The sequence below is a fragment of the Zootoca vivipara genome, chromosome 2 (assembly GCF_963506605.1).
Source record: "Zootoca vivipara chromosome 2, rZooViv1.1, whole genome shotgun sequence".
Classification (NCBI taxonomy): domain Eukaryota; kingdom Metazoa; phylum Chordata; class Lepidosauria; order Squamata; family Lacertidae; genus Zootoca; species Zootoca vivipara.
The window spans coordinates 72,538,411-72,552,860 of NC_083277.1; the positions used below are offsets into that span (position 1 = coordinate 72,538,411).

Below are 14,450 nucleotides of genomic sequence, written 5' to 3' on the forward strand. Positions count from 1 at the left end.
ATATAAAACAATTAAAATATGTAGGTTAAGACTATGATACGTACCACGTTGCTTAACTGTATGTAATCACGCCTATACTTCTATGTGGCCTCATTGCTCCACTACCTAGCCATATTGTAGCCTTGTAGTTGGGCCCTCCTAACACCAGCAATTCTGCATGTTGAGTAAAGGTGGCCAGGAGACAGAGAGCTTGCTGGGGTGGAGGTCTTTTTCCAAAGAGCCAAAGGAGTCTTTTAGGAAAATTGGAGACACAAAAGGTTAATGTTAATAATAATAATAATAATCTGGAAAGAGAAGGAAGCAGTCATATGAGAAAAAGGTGAATGGAGAAAGATCAAGGAATGAAAGAAACCAGCAGTTTTTTGGAATGGAGAGGCGTAAGTTATAAATGAAGTGTGAAAGGAGAAAAGAAGAAGAAAATGCAGGAGATGATTAAAATATTTTGAGAGGTGTTGAGGGCGGGAATAAAAATATAAAGTTTAGTCTGTTTCACCTAGAGCTTCTGAATCAGCAAATTCTGCCTAAAATGGGAAGACTAAGTCACACAGTAATCTCCAAGGCCAATATGTGTACCTGGCTTGAAGAAATACACTCCATGCCACAAGGAAATCACAGTGGCAGAGTTTAGCAATTTCCAAATAGGATTAAGTATTAATAAAAAATGCTATTGTTAATTGCAGCTAATCATGTCCAACTCTACCTCCATCTGCTACCATTTTGTGACTAGTGGGTCTCAGCCATTTTCAGTCCTCTCCAGCCCTAGTAGTAGAAAATTGGAGAACCCCAGTGTCCGAAGCCTATAGTGGCAAACCTTTTTAAGCCTCGGCTGCATTTCTTTATTGCCAGCCCCTCTGGGGACTTCATACCAGCAGGAGGTGATACCAAAACAAAACTGGGTTGGGCCAGAACCAACGGAGGATGGGACCATTCTACACTCACATGAATTCACACAGATGTTTTGAGAGAGAGAGTCTTGTTCATAGGAGACAGGGAGAGGGTGAGGTCATTTAAGAGAGAACTTAGCTCAGCTGAGGCTGGTGAAGCTGAATTCATGAAAGTTGTTTGTAGGGTTATATTAGTATATTATGAAGAAAGAGATTGTGGCAAAACTCTTTTGGAACACACATTGCAGGCAAAAAGTCAGAGGGTTTTGAGGCTAAGAATGAGGAGCTTATGCTGGAGACGGGAGCAGAAAGAAAGCCAGTTATAGGGATGTAAGGAGGCCCATCACATGGTCAGAGCAGCCGAATGAATGAATGAAGTTGGCAGCAAAGTGCTGGCCAGAGGTAAGGGAATCAAGGTCAGACAATATATAATCAGGACATGAATTAGTATTTAGCTTTGAGCTCCTCAAAAGAAGAGCCATATTTTGTAATGTGGTAAAGCATGAAAAAACATAATTAGCTTTTTAGAACGTTTATGTTTCATTCCAGGGCCACCTTTATCTCAGGCAAGTTTGATCAACAGCCGTGACCAGCCAGGAACAACTACAGTGCCCAGCCTTGCACCAGTGGGAGCTAGACTACCTCCTCCACTACCCCAAAACCTACTATATTCAGTATCAGAACGTAAGGAAATAAGGATTTATACTTCTCTTGAGTTTTACCAGTACTTGTGATGTTGCTTACACCACACATCTGAAATAGTGGGGTATTATTTCTTTAATAAGCATCATTTTAAAAAAAGACAACAATTTTTATTGGTTTTTATCCAGCAGTACATAAAATGGTGGTGGTTCTATCCATTGACTTTAGACATAAGCTTACACATTAAATGTTCGAACAAAGTAACCTCTCCCCTGAGAAGATTGAGCAGTTGATTTTGGTTAAATAAAGAGGTCCACTTTTCTTGGAAAGTATCTCTTTTTGTTATGCCTTTAATTGCCCTCCTGCGTCTGGTGAGGTGCCCAGACATTGCTGTATCCCAGATATTATTTTCCCATGTGTTCATGGGTATTTCAGCCTGGTTCTTCCATTTTTCTAATCATGCTGCAGTCACTAAGAAGCCTATTAGTTCTCTGTGGTGCAGGATGGAGCCCGTCTATTTTCCAAAGATAGCAGGGCTAAGGCTGGATTTGGAGAAGAAGGTTGGCTTGTAATAGCGGATATAATGGAGAATACTCCGTTCCAAAAGTTTTCAGTAGAGGGGCATTCTCACCAAACATGAATAAATGAACCATGTTTTCCACAATCCTTCCAACATAAAGGGGAAAGGGGTGGGATTAATTTTTTCCAGCCTGACTGGTGTTTAATTAGTGTCTTGTTATAGTGTGTTGTAAGTCCCTTTGGGTCACCTTTGTGAGTAAACCAACAAAACAGTAATAATAATATTTTAAAATTGTGTTATGACATGCATGTTGCAGGGTTCCTGCCATATTTACATAGCTCAAATTGAACACATGTTTATATATAAATATATTGTACATGTGAATTATGTGCAATAATTTTTTTTATTTCATAAAAATTACACACTGCTTGAATGTAAAAAATCTCAGTGTTGTTTACACAAGACAAAACAATAAAATCAAGCAAGTTTTACAACCCTACTTTAAAACATAGAAATGTTAAAAATATTAAAATGTGAAAAAGCACTTCTGCTTGAGCAAATGCATAATACTGCTCACATAAGATTTTTTTAAATGAGTCAAAAATCTATATTTTTCTTTCACAAAAGATACGTATGAACCAGATGGCTACAATCCAGAGGCTCCTAGTATTACCAATACTGGTAGATCTCAGTATCGACAGTTCTTTTCAAGGACACCAATGCAGCGTCCAAATCTTATTGGCCTAACATCTGGTGAGATGGATACAAATCCAAGAGGTGAGTTGTTGTTTCCTGAAACCCAGACGCCCAAAGTCTGAATACTTTGCAAGGGAGCATTACAGACTTTGCCATTCATAGCAAATGAACCCAATGCTGATGACAGTGTTGTCTTTTTGTGTGTGCAGTGATTTCTTTCCCTCGTGTCTTAATTTGTAATTTGTATTTTCTTTCCCTCTCTTTAATGTACAATTTGAAGAGTGACAGGCAAACAATAATCACTAATATATTTACAACTAGTGCTGTTCAGTGTGTTGTAGTCTGGAATCAGATCCCGATTCTCCTGCATGAGTTTTTTCATATTTTCACTAAAATGCAGTTTGTGCCTAATATTAGATATATCTTCCCTGAGATCCCTTCACAGGAAAGTGCTATAATTGTGTGTAAAATAAGCCCGGGAAACCCAAATCTCCAGCAGTGGTCCGGATTCATGGACACCTGATCTGCTTATGTTAATGTGCAATGTACACTGTTCATATGCAAACTTAGAGGAAGGTTGGTAGCTTAGTGGTAGAGCACCTGCTCTGTATCCCCAGTTCACTCTCTGGCGCTGGACCTTGCTGCCAATCGGTATAGACAATACTGAGCCAGGTGGACAAATGGTCTGGCTTTGGTATAAGGCATCTTCCTGTGTTCCTGATTTTTGAATTGTACCCAGCTTAATGTGCAGGTGGTACTTGGTGGTGGATACTTCAAGCTTGAGCATCTTTAATTTTGTCCAATGTATTTATGGCATTTTCTGTTCTCAGAAACCCTGAACTTGCAGCAGCCTATATCTTTCAGCACTGTATATATTTCTTAGGAAAGTCAATGCATGGTAGACAGTATAGCTATGAGCCCTTTGGGAAAATGTTTATTCGTACATGTTTGCACTTCACCATTTTATAAATACAATTCATTTCCAGTTCATTGCAAGCATACAATCCTTTGCTTTCTTTCCAGGTGCTAATATTATCATCCAGACTGAACCTCCAATTGGCATTGCAAGTAACAGTAATGTATCTAGAGTGGTGCTTGAGCCAGACAACAGGAAGCGGGTTTCAAACACTGTAGAAGGGCCATCTCCAAAGAAACCCTGGATTGGAAAGTAAGAGTTTTATGTATCTATCTACAGAATGAAAATGAGCCCCATTCAGTTCATTTGAAAATTATTTGGTTTGACTTATGGGAATCTTTTATGTGAAATGGTGAATAATTCCTCTTGTGTGTTGCAAAGAATACATTGCAAAGATAATGTTGCAAAGAATAGATTGTGTTTGTTAGTCACTATACAAAGAAGTCTCACTGAATTTAACAACAATCAATAATATGGGAAAGGGCTTGGAATTTTACACCTTGTTTTCTGGAATGTCAGTCTTCCCCAACCTGGTGTCCTCCAGACATTATGGACTGTAGCTCTCATCATACCTGCCCATTGTTCATGGTGGTTGAAACTGATAGGTGTTGAAGGGCACCATGTTGAGGAAGGCTTCTAGTGATAAGCTCTTTGACTTCCATGTCCAGATATTGTCAACGTAGTTGAGTAATTTTCATTTCATTCCCCAGAGTCAGGACAGGCTGCTGTAAATTTAAATTCATTCTTCTCAAAACAGCATTGTGAGGCAGGTTAGAGGAACATCTGCTTCATCTTCCTCATCTTTGTTAATGGCTTGTCCATCGTGTCAGTACAGTGAATGTCACAGCATTTGAAGTCCAAATGCATGTCAGCAAACCCATGTAACAGAGAGCCTGTAATGTGATTAGAAGTCCTCCTTGGACCTTGGTGGTTAGACACAATTCTGTAGATGTAATGGTTTCCTTAAAACATGTGGATTTAGTCTGATACATAAAATGTAGTGAGGCTCAAAGATAGTGATTTGACCAGAACTATCTAATGAGTCAGAGAACGAGATGGTTGGACAGTGTTCTCCAAGCTACTAACATGAGTTTGACCAAACTGTGGGAGGCATAGCTGCCAAGTTATCTCTTTTTTAAAGGGATTTTCCCTTATGCTGAATAGGCTTCCTCGCGAGAAAAGGGAAAACTTGGCAGCTATGGTGGGAGGCAGTGGAAGACAGGAGTGCCTAGCGTGCTCCATGGGGTTACGAAGAGTTGGACACAACTGAACGACTGAGCAACAACAACAATCTAATGAGTATGTCTTGGTCAAGGAATTAAGCATACAGTATTGCTTTGCATCCCAATGTAAGCCTCTGTCATTGCGTGAAATGACTGGAACTTAATATGGATATTATTTGAAATACTTTAATGAAAAAGGAAGTAAAGTTTCATATAACACGGTCAATGTATAGCATTCATAGTCAAGGCAATAGCTATCTGTGACTGTTAGACCTGATAGTTGGAAAACTACTTGAAGCTATGAACACAGTGGTAGATTACTTGGCTTCTGAGCTTCCTGGGGTATCTGACAGGTCTTTTTTTCGAGACAGTGCTTGGCTTAGTGGGTATTTGTTTGGCCCAGCAAGGTAGTCATTATGGTTATAGGCAATAAAAGGGAATTGTTGTATTTACATTTAATTGTAATTTTAATTAAGAGTCAATCTGTCTTTTTTTCTCTCCAGACTAACTAATAACCAGAATAAGCCAGGATTCCTGAAGAAGAACCAGTATACAAACACCAAATTGGAAGTTCGTAAAATACCACCAGAGCTAAACAATATTACTCAACTTAATGAACATTTCAGCAAATTTGGAACAATTGTCAACATTCAGGTAAAACCAATAATATTCCACTTGTGGTTAGTAATACAGCAATGTAAAAAGGGACTGGAAGTTTCTTGGACGAGTCTGTATATTCTACTTTGTTCTATACTGCATTATTCTCTGGCAGAGTAAATAAATCTAACTTAGAGTCTTGCTTGAGGAACCACTTGGCAATGACACAGTCATGAGGAAAAAGAAAGTGCACCCTCTTTGAATTCTGTGGTTTTACATATGAAGACCTAATAACAGTCATCTGTTCCTTAGCAGGTCTTAAAATTAGGTAAATACAACCTCAGATGAACAACAACACATGGCATATTACACTGTGTAATATTTAACAGAAATAAAGCCAAAATGGAAAAGCCATGTGTGAAAAACTAAGTATACCTTACAATTCAATAGCTTGTAGAACCATATTTAATAATAATAATTAATAATAGTAATAATAAAAATATTTATACCCCACCCATCTAGATGGGTTTCGCCAGCCATTCTGGGCGGCTTACAGCTCATATAAAAATGGAAAAACATCAGACATTAAAAATTTCCTGATACAGGGCTGTCTTCAGATGTCTTCTAAAAGTCAGATACGGTAGTTGTTTATTTCCTTTATATCCTATCCAGAAGGCCCTCTGCCTGGTTCCCTGTAACCACATTTCTCACAGTGAAGTTACCGCCAGAAGGCCCTCGGAACTAGACCTCAGTGTCCGGGCTGAATGGTGGGGGTGGAGACGTTCCTTCAGGTATACTGGACCGAAACTGTTCAGGGCTTTAAATTGTGCTCAGAAACATACTGGGAGCCAGTGTAGGCCCTTCAGGACTGGTGTTATATGGTCTTGGCGGCCACTTCCAGTCACCAGTCTAGCTGCCGCATTCTGGATTAGTTGTTGTTGCCGAGTCACCTTCAAAGGTAGTCCCATGTAGAGCGCATTGTGGTAGTCCAAGCGGGAGATAACTAGAGCATGCACCACTCTGGCGAGACAGTCTGCGGACAGGTAGGGTCTCAGCCTGTGTACCAGATGGAGCTGGTAGACAGCTGCCCTGGACACAGAATTGACCTATGCCTCCATGGACAGCTGTGAGTCCAAAATGGTTTGATTGGTAACTTCCATAGAAGGGACTCAGATACATACTACATATACACAGTTCACTATCCATCTCTTTTTGGATTAGGGAGTAAAACCTTTTTAACAGAAGCATTATACCTTGGGTGCTTTTTAGAATATATTATTGTTATGTAATGTTATGTAATGTTGCCTCATGTTTTCTTAGGTTGCCTTCAAGAGTGATCCTGAAGCTGCTCTAATTCAGTACTTAACAAATGATGAAGCGAGAAAAGCTATTTCTAGCACAGAGGCGGTGTTGAACAATCGGTTTATACGAGTGCTATGGCACCGGGAAAACAATGAGCAGCAGCCATTGCCACTATCCCAGCAGCAGCAGCAGCAGCAGGCACCACCATCTCTTCATCACCCGCTTCACTTGCAGCAACAAATGCTGCCACGGCCTCCAGTTGTAACAATGCACAGCAGTATGGCAAAGGTATAGTGCCATTGTATAAACTTGATCACTTTTCTTTTTCCTTAGCTCTTTAGAGAACTGTGGGTCTGTTTTCAAAATTAAAAAGCTCATTTTTCAATGTTATATGCGTAATGCAGGTAACAAAGCCACTGACATCAGGTGCTTACGTCATCAACAAGACCCCAGTTAAACATCGTCTTGGAGCACCTGGTGGAAATCAGCCAGACACTCAGCATTTATTGCTTAACCAGTCTTGTGCTTCTGCAGAAGATGCTCAGGTAAAGGAGAGTGTGTATTATGAATCATAAATTCATACATCTTTTCTTTAACATGGTTAGGATGTTAAGGTTTGCCTGGTTCTGTCAAGGGTATACAGCTCACCTTGCTGTATTGAACTTAATCATGATTCAGCATCCAACAGGAAAATGACTAAACTGTGTCCTTTGCATCCTCATGCACCACCACTGTATGCCCACCACCCTACTATCAATGGATACGGCTAGGCCAGATTATGTGCCTTAGTGAAATCTGCCTGGCAGGTTTCAAGCTCACCAAACCTCTCTCCCAGAACCAAGAATCACAGGGTGGTATTTAACTAAATACTGTAATTGCAGGAGCACAACAATTTTTGTTTGCTCAACAGAACAAGAGGGTTGGGGGGAAATCCAGAGCAGATAGGTGTCAGGTTTACAATAAGAACAAGAACAACAATAATTTATTATTTATACCCCGCCCATCTGGCTGGGTTTCCCCAGCCACTCTGGGCGGGTTCCAACAGAAAAATGAAATAAAATAATCTATTAAACATTAAAAGCCTCCCTAAACAGGGCTGCCTTCAGATGTCTTCTAAAAATCTGGTAGCTCTTTTTCTCTTTGACATCTGATGGGAGGGCGTTCCACAGGGCGGGCGCCACCACTGAGAAGGCCCTCTGCCTGGTTCCCTGCAACTTGGCTTCACGCAACGAGGGAACCGCCAGAAGGCCCTCTGAGCTGGACCTCAGTATCCAGGCAGAACGATGGGGGTGGAGACGTTCCTTCAGGTATACTGGACCGATCATAACTGTGTTCCTCCAGCTACTTTAGATAAATCTCCAGTTATTGAGCAGGGTTCTCTGTCTATAGACCAAGATGTTTTGCTGCATCCAACAGCCCAAATTGTACCATTTCCTACTAGGGCCAACACATTAAGAAGTCTTACTACAGCTTTCAGAGAAGCCTTCAAATCCACTAGTCCACTCTTTCTGCAGAGTCACTCGTGATATTTTTTTGGGGGGGGATATCCCACACCATCCCCCACTCAAAAAAGGACTAGAAACTTCTCACCCTTAAAAGGTCTGCTGTTTTTTGTGGGCTGCAGAGTGGTCGCAGGTTGATCAAGAAAAGCAGATTCACAGAGATAATCCGGCTCAGTGCTAACTCAAGAAACAGCCCTAATTTTTTCACCTGCATTAAAAGATTTCAAGTTTCATGCCTTAAAGACATGATGGGTTTTGGGGGCCTTCCAGGTGACAACAGAGTTATTAAAAATGTCAGGTGAGAAGAGTGAAAGCTCAGTTCAGTAGTTGTAGACTGATCTGTAGCATCTAAAGAAACAGAATAGTGAAGTCATCATCATATTGGCAAAATTGAGAAAATTTTCAACTATTGCCAGAAAAATTGTAAAGTACATTTTCTTTAAACTATAATAGCTATTTTATACAATTAAACTTGTTAACTCTACCTATTGAATATGTAATCAATACAATTAAGGAGCAGATACTGCTATTAAGAGAGTTGGGGGAAATTCCCATTCAAAAGATCTTACATATCCCCTTTCTCTTTAGAGTGATGTTGTGTGGAGTCTTCCCCTTCATAATGGGAAGTTAGTTAGTTTTGAAATTTATATCTGCCAGGTTAATTCCAGATGTTTGAAAGCCTAAGGACAAATTTCTCCTATTATCCTTCAGTCTGTCTGTTACTGGTAAGAGTCTTTACTTCATCCCCACACAATCCTTAAAATATCACAGAGAGATAGCTTATAGTTTGGTTTCATCTATGAACAGATTGTTTCTAAGCATTATAAGTAACTTGCTTGCACAAAGCTTCATCTTGCCACAGCACATGTCATCATAAAATATATTTCTGCTTTCAGATGTTTCCCACTTCAATTAGCCATTCAAAGATGGTTTACAGTTCCTCCAATCTGAAGACATCTATAAAGCCTGGTACAGGAAATAAATCTCATGATGTCCAAGAAGTTTTTAAAAAGAAACAGGTAACTGTTTGCATATTATTTCAATATATTTCATAGCCATGAGTTTTTAAAATGGGGTTCAGTGTGTGACATGTTTTCCTGTTAGTCCTACCCATAGTTCTGATTGGAATATTTGACGTTTAGCTGGATTCTTGTTAGATGGCTTTGTAGCCTACATTCACGAGATGGGGAATTCTTATTCCTTGATAGGTTTAGCCTTGTTGATTCGGGCCTAAGTGTGATGAGCCTTGGCTTTTAAAATGCAATTCAATATTTTTGTGTTAAAGGGATACTCTTTTTTTTGAGCTAATAGCCGAACTTTTGGTTGGCAAGGGGTGGGGTGGGGGGGTCTTCAGCGAACCTTGAATTGTTACATGTTGGTTGGTTTGTCTGAACTCTACAGCTGCTATCCAACATTTGCATGCACAGCAAGACTTTCATTGCTTTTTTATCTTCTCCAATCCCACATGAGATTACATATTTTACAAGCACAAAATAGGCTTTCAACCTTCCACAAGTCAAAAGCATTATGTAAGTCAGCATAGAATAGCTGCAATTGGTTTGCTGTGATAGAGAATAAAAACTCTAGGCATAGTGGTAAGGCTAATAGTCTGAATATGTAACATAGTCTGAATTATGACCGAAGACATTTATTTGATATTGCTTATTGCAACAGCTTTCCAGGAGCCATGAATGCAGTCAGGATCTGTCCACTCTGCTAACTACCAACAGCACAACTTGCATCTGTAATTGAAGATAACTATGTTCTCTTGTAAACTCTTATGCTGCAGTTGGTGGAATCATGTTTACATTTAAAATGTTCATGATATTGCCTAAAATTGTTGTTTAAATCCATTTTTTCTATCCATTGTTATTAGGATGTGCCATATAGCTCACTAAAAGCATTTTATTCTTGATTAGGAGGCAATGAAGCTGCAGCAAGACATGAGGAAGAAAAAGCAAGAAATGTTAGAGAAACAAATAGAATGTCAGAAGGTATGCTGGGCTTTTTTTCCTTTTCTTTAACTTCGTCATTAACTTATGGTTGTGTCTGATTTTAATTTTTAGTAGTGGAGTATCCCCTAGTAAGCATTTTAAGGGTGCATACTTTTCTATCTAGTGTGGAGGATGAAGTATTTTCAATCTAGCATCACCTCTTTATTTTAACTTTCATAGATGTTAATATCAAAATTGGAAAAGAATAAGGCCACAAAACCAGAGGAAAGAGCAGATATAATGAAGACACTGAAAGAGCTAACAGGAAAAATCTCTCAGTTGAAAGATGAGTTAAAAACTTCATCTGCCAGTTCTACACCATCAAAACAAAAGTCAAAAACAGAGGTAGGTCCTCTTCACACACAGCTGTTTTCATTTCAGAAGCTACTACTAATTTGAAACTTATCTCCCTATATTAAAGCAAGCATGGGGTCTTTGTTAAGCATTGATCATACAACCTTTTCGTGCATTCTCATAAAGAGACATCCAGGTGTTGAAGGGGCAACTATCTGCGTCTGTGCCTTGACAGGTTTCTGGTCATGCTCCCTTATGTGTTGAGAAGGCATCCACCAGCATACAATCATGAACCATGTATGTCCTGCCTGCAGCCCCTTCAAAATGTGGAACCCCTTTCATGCAATATATCATTTCTATCTTTTCTATATTTTGTGCTTGGATATTCATTATAAGAGAATTACACAGATACATGAAATTATACCACTTCTATTAATCCTCATAGGGAACCACAGTAGATGGTTTCAGTCACCTCCTTCCATCTGGTTTCTCATCCCTGACTCCTCTTAAAGCTGTAAGATGACCCTAGAAACTTGGTGTATAATGAAATTGGCTTGCCTCTCGCGCACAGATGCTCTACCCAACACACTTCCCTTCCCCTGACTCAGAGAAGAGGGTCCATAACTAATAAAAACAAAGAATGCCCACACTCTTCCCCCAAAGGGATGTTCACCTTAAATGTTGTCCCATTGCCCACAGTACTTTTATTTCTGAGCAAAGGCCAGCAAGAGCCCCCCACACACACACACACACACAAAGGGAGTTCCCAGAGCTGGCTTAGTCGTTGCTGGTCAGGAAATAGGGATTTAATGACACCTCGATGCTAATCAGTGTATCTGCAATATGCTTTTGGGCAGCATCCCATGAAGTTAGTGCTCTGCAAAAGCATGCCATGTTCATCATTGAGATGAACCATGGAAGTACCTTATGACCAAGAATGTGCATTTTTGGTGCATTTATCTTGCACCTCCTTTCCATTTTCATAGCAAGTGGCAAGCTGTATTGATTAGCTTGTTGAACTTATTAATTCTGAAGCTGTTAACATAAAAGGCCTAAGTCAGCCAGCCCATAGGAAAATGTTGATATTTATTCTTAAATATCAAGAGCAATGTAAACACAGTGAAATTGAAAATTTACAAATCTGTGCAGTTTTGTTTCTAAAACTTTGCTTTTTTTATTCCGCTATCAACTTCTCAAACCAGTTTCTGCAACCATAAGTATTCAGGATCTGCAGATTTTCTAATGAGAGCCTGCAGTTTGCCCAATCACCTCTAGGGGTCATAAGCTACTCACAGCTAGTGTCAATGCTGGGTAATAAGAGTTTTATAACTGTCAGAGCCTACCTTAAAATATTTTATTTATCACATTTTATATCCCTCGCTTGTAGTTCCAAAAAGATGCCCAAGGGAGCTTGCAAGTATTTGTTTTTACTCAGAAGGCTCTAAGCCCTGAAATAGTGGGTGAGAAGAATTAAAACCCAAGAGGTAGCATCTTAACACACCTTAGAATGGAGATAAACAGAATAAAATGCAAACAAACTTGCTTTTTGCGCTCTCTCTCTCCCCTCCCCCCAATCCCCAATTCCCTTTTAAAGGCACAGAAGGAACTTTTGGATGCAGAGCTAGACTTTCATAAAAGGCTGTCTTCAGGGGAAGATACAACAGAATTAAGGAAAAAGCTGACCCAGTTACAGGTGGAGGTAAGTTTTCAAAGTTATATACTATCTTAATTGTGCTGTATATTATACATGAAACCTATTACAATGTTCATGGAAGATAAAGTGTATTCCTTTTGTCTGTAGGCTGCCCGTTTAGGTATCTTGCCCGCTGGTCGTGGAAAATCGATGCCTTCTCAAAGCAGAGGAAGAGGACGAGGTCGGGGAGGGAGAGGGAGAGGTACAGTGAATCATATGGTGGTAGACCACCGTCCCAAAGCAATAACCATTGGTGGCTTTGTGGAAGAGGAGAAAGATGAGTTGCTGCAGCACTTTTCGGTAAGTCAGCAATTTGTAATTAAAATTAGATTAACTTGTTCTGGTTTCTGTACTGTATTCTAGAATAGTATAAAGCTATGATTGCCCTAAAACTTAACTTCCTTCATTTTGAGTATAGCGTTAGTTGCTTTTGTGGTTAATCATGTCTGCTTCCTGGTTGGAAATTAGAAATGGAATGGCATCACATATCCACCTGCATTTAGCTTACTTCTGAAGGAAATCAACCCTCTCAAGGTATATCTAGCTGTAACTTCCATTTCCACCTCCTCCTTCTAAGATTCCTGATCTTTGGGAAGCTACTTATGGAGGCAAGTCACGACATGGTCCAAGACATGTTTTTAATGCCTTTTAGTGGAACTGTCATGGGTCTAAAGCTGCTTTGGATGACCTTTATATATTAGTCAACCTTTAAATCACTTGAGGTTAACTTATTTTTTTACTCCTGAAGCAAACTGGTCTAGCCAGTTTTCATGTGAGAGCCCAATACCATTAAACTGCCACAATTTTAATCCTTTCTTTACAAATAAGCGTTTTTGAAGATCTAGAGACAATATGCAGAGACACTGGTTTCTGCTTCCCTTCTATTTCACTCTGGGTATCCAATCCACTATTGTCATCTTGTCTGTAAACATAATGTAGGTGGAGCTTGATGGCAAGAATATGGGTGATATCCAATTAGCACTGTTGGAGCAGCAGGAAGCATATATGCTCAGAAGAAGAGGGAGAGCAATTTCTGCCTCCCCTGAAAATTTGTTCTGTCACTAATAAAATACACACACATACACAAATATACCTGAGAACTCATATTCCATTATTCTTATTCAGCCATTCACCTCCCCCCACTTTTTGTATTCTGCCTCTCCTCCCAAGTATGTGTGATCTTCACATATGAAGTAGAGTGAGGCTAAGAGATGGTCCAAGGAGCAAGAATTTGAACCTGCAAACTCCCTGATCCTATTCCATCACTATAACTACTACTGGTATATTGCACTGGCTTTCAATAAGTTAGGGTTCATTGACATGCAGCCCTAGAAGAGCATGCATAGATCTTATTTATAGTATGTGTTTTACAGAAATTTGGCGATATTGAAGGCCTTCAAGAGGAGGATTCTCCTTTAAGTGTTGTTCTGACATTTAAATCCCGTTCTGAAGCTGAAAATGTAAGTAATTATAAGCTAACATTACTGTACTCCTCTAAGATATACTAAAATATCTGCTTGAATGGAAAGTGGTTCATTAATATATTTTGGAGGGTGCTACTTTTATAATGTGACTTAAAATCAAATGATTTATAGACATTGAATATTGGATCACTGGTTTATAATTCAGCCAGTGAATAAGCTTGTTTAAATTATGATTCAGAGAAATGCTTGTAGTAGAGTGTATAAACTCTGATTATTAGGGCTGTGCAACCAATTCAGCCAAACCTTGAACAAAATCTGGTTAAGGCAACGCTAAATCAAGGCAAATCATTTTGGACCATTCAGAGCTCAAAACAAGCAGACAGACAGACAAACAGACAGAGTCCATTTCAGAGCTTAGCCTTAGACAGAGAATGTTGCAACTCAACATTGTATGAGGCGGGAGGGGAGCTAGACTTTGCTCATTGACCACTATAACTTTGAAGCCAGGGTTTTAAAAAAAAGCTTTGTGTCTTAGTGTTGCAGTTAGTTACAACACTGGTAGCACTGCAGTTTGGATTGAGAGTCCAAACTAGGTCAGAGCAGGTCCAGGTCACCAAATCTAACCCCAAATTAAATCAGGAGTCCTTGCATAGGCCTGATTATTATATAGTGGAAAGACTTATTGAAATGCACATGGTGATCCTTCTGCTATAACAGCAGATAGCCTCTGCTTCTTAGCACATAATTTGTGTTATTGTCTTCT

General features: G+C 39.5%; 1 protein-coding gene across 1 annotated transcript in view; it reads left to right on the forward strand.

The window, feature by feature from the left end:
* The window catches only part of RBM27 (RNA binding motif protein 27), a gene marked incomplete in the record, with an annotated part of 39,484 nt that overhangs the window by 14,968 nt on the left and 10,066 nt on the right, over positions 1 to 14,450 (forward strand). The window contains 12 exon segments of the mRNA XM_060271696.1: positions 1,434 to 1,568; positions 2,674 to 2,823; positions 3,766 to 3,910; positions 5,385 to 5,535; positions 6,799 to 7,068; positions 7,185 to 7,325; positions 9,179 to 9,301; positions 10,202 to 10,276; positions 10,457 to 10,621; positions 12,165 to 12,269; positions 12,372 to 12,563; positions 13,637 to 13,723. Of these exon segments, the coding sequence (XP_060127679.1) occupies positions 1,434 to 1,568; positions 2,674 to 2,823; positions 3,766 to 3,910; positions 5,385 to 5,535; positions 6,799 to 7,068; positions 7,185 to 7,325; positions 9,179 to 9,301; positions 10,202 to 10,276; positions 10,457 to 10,621; positions 12,165 to 12,269; positions 12,372 to 12,563; positions 13,637 to 13,723 (1,739 nt within the window).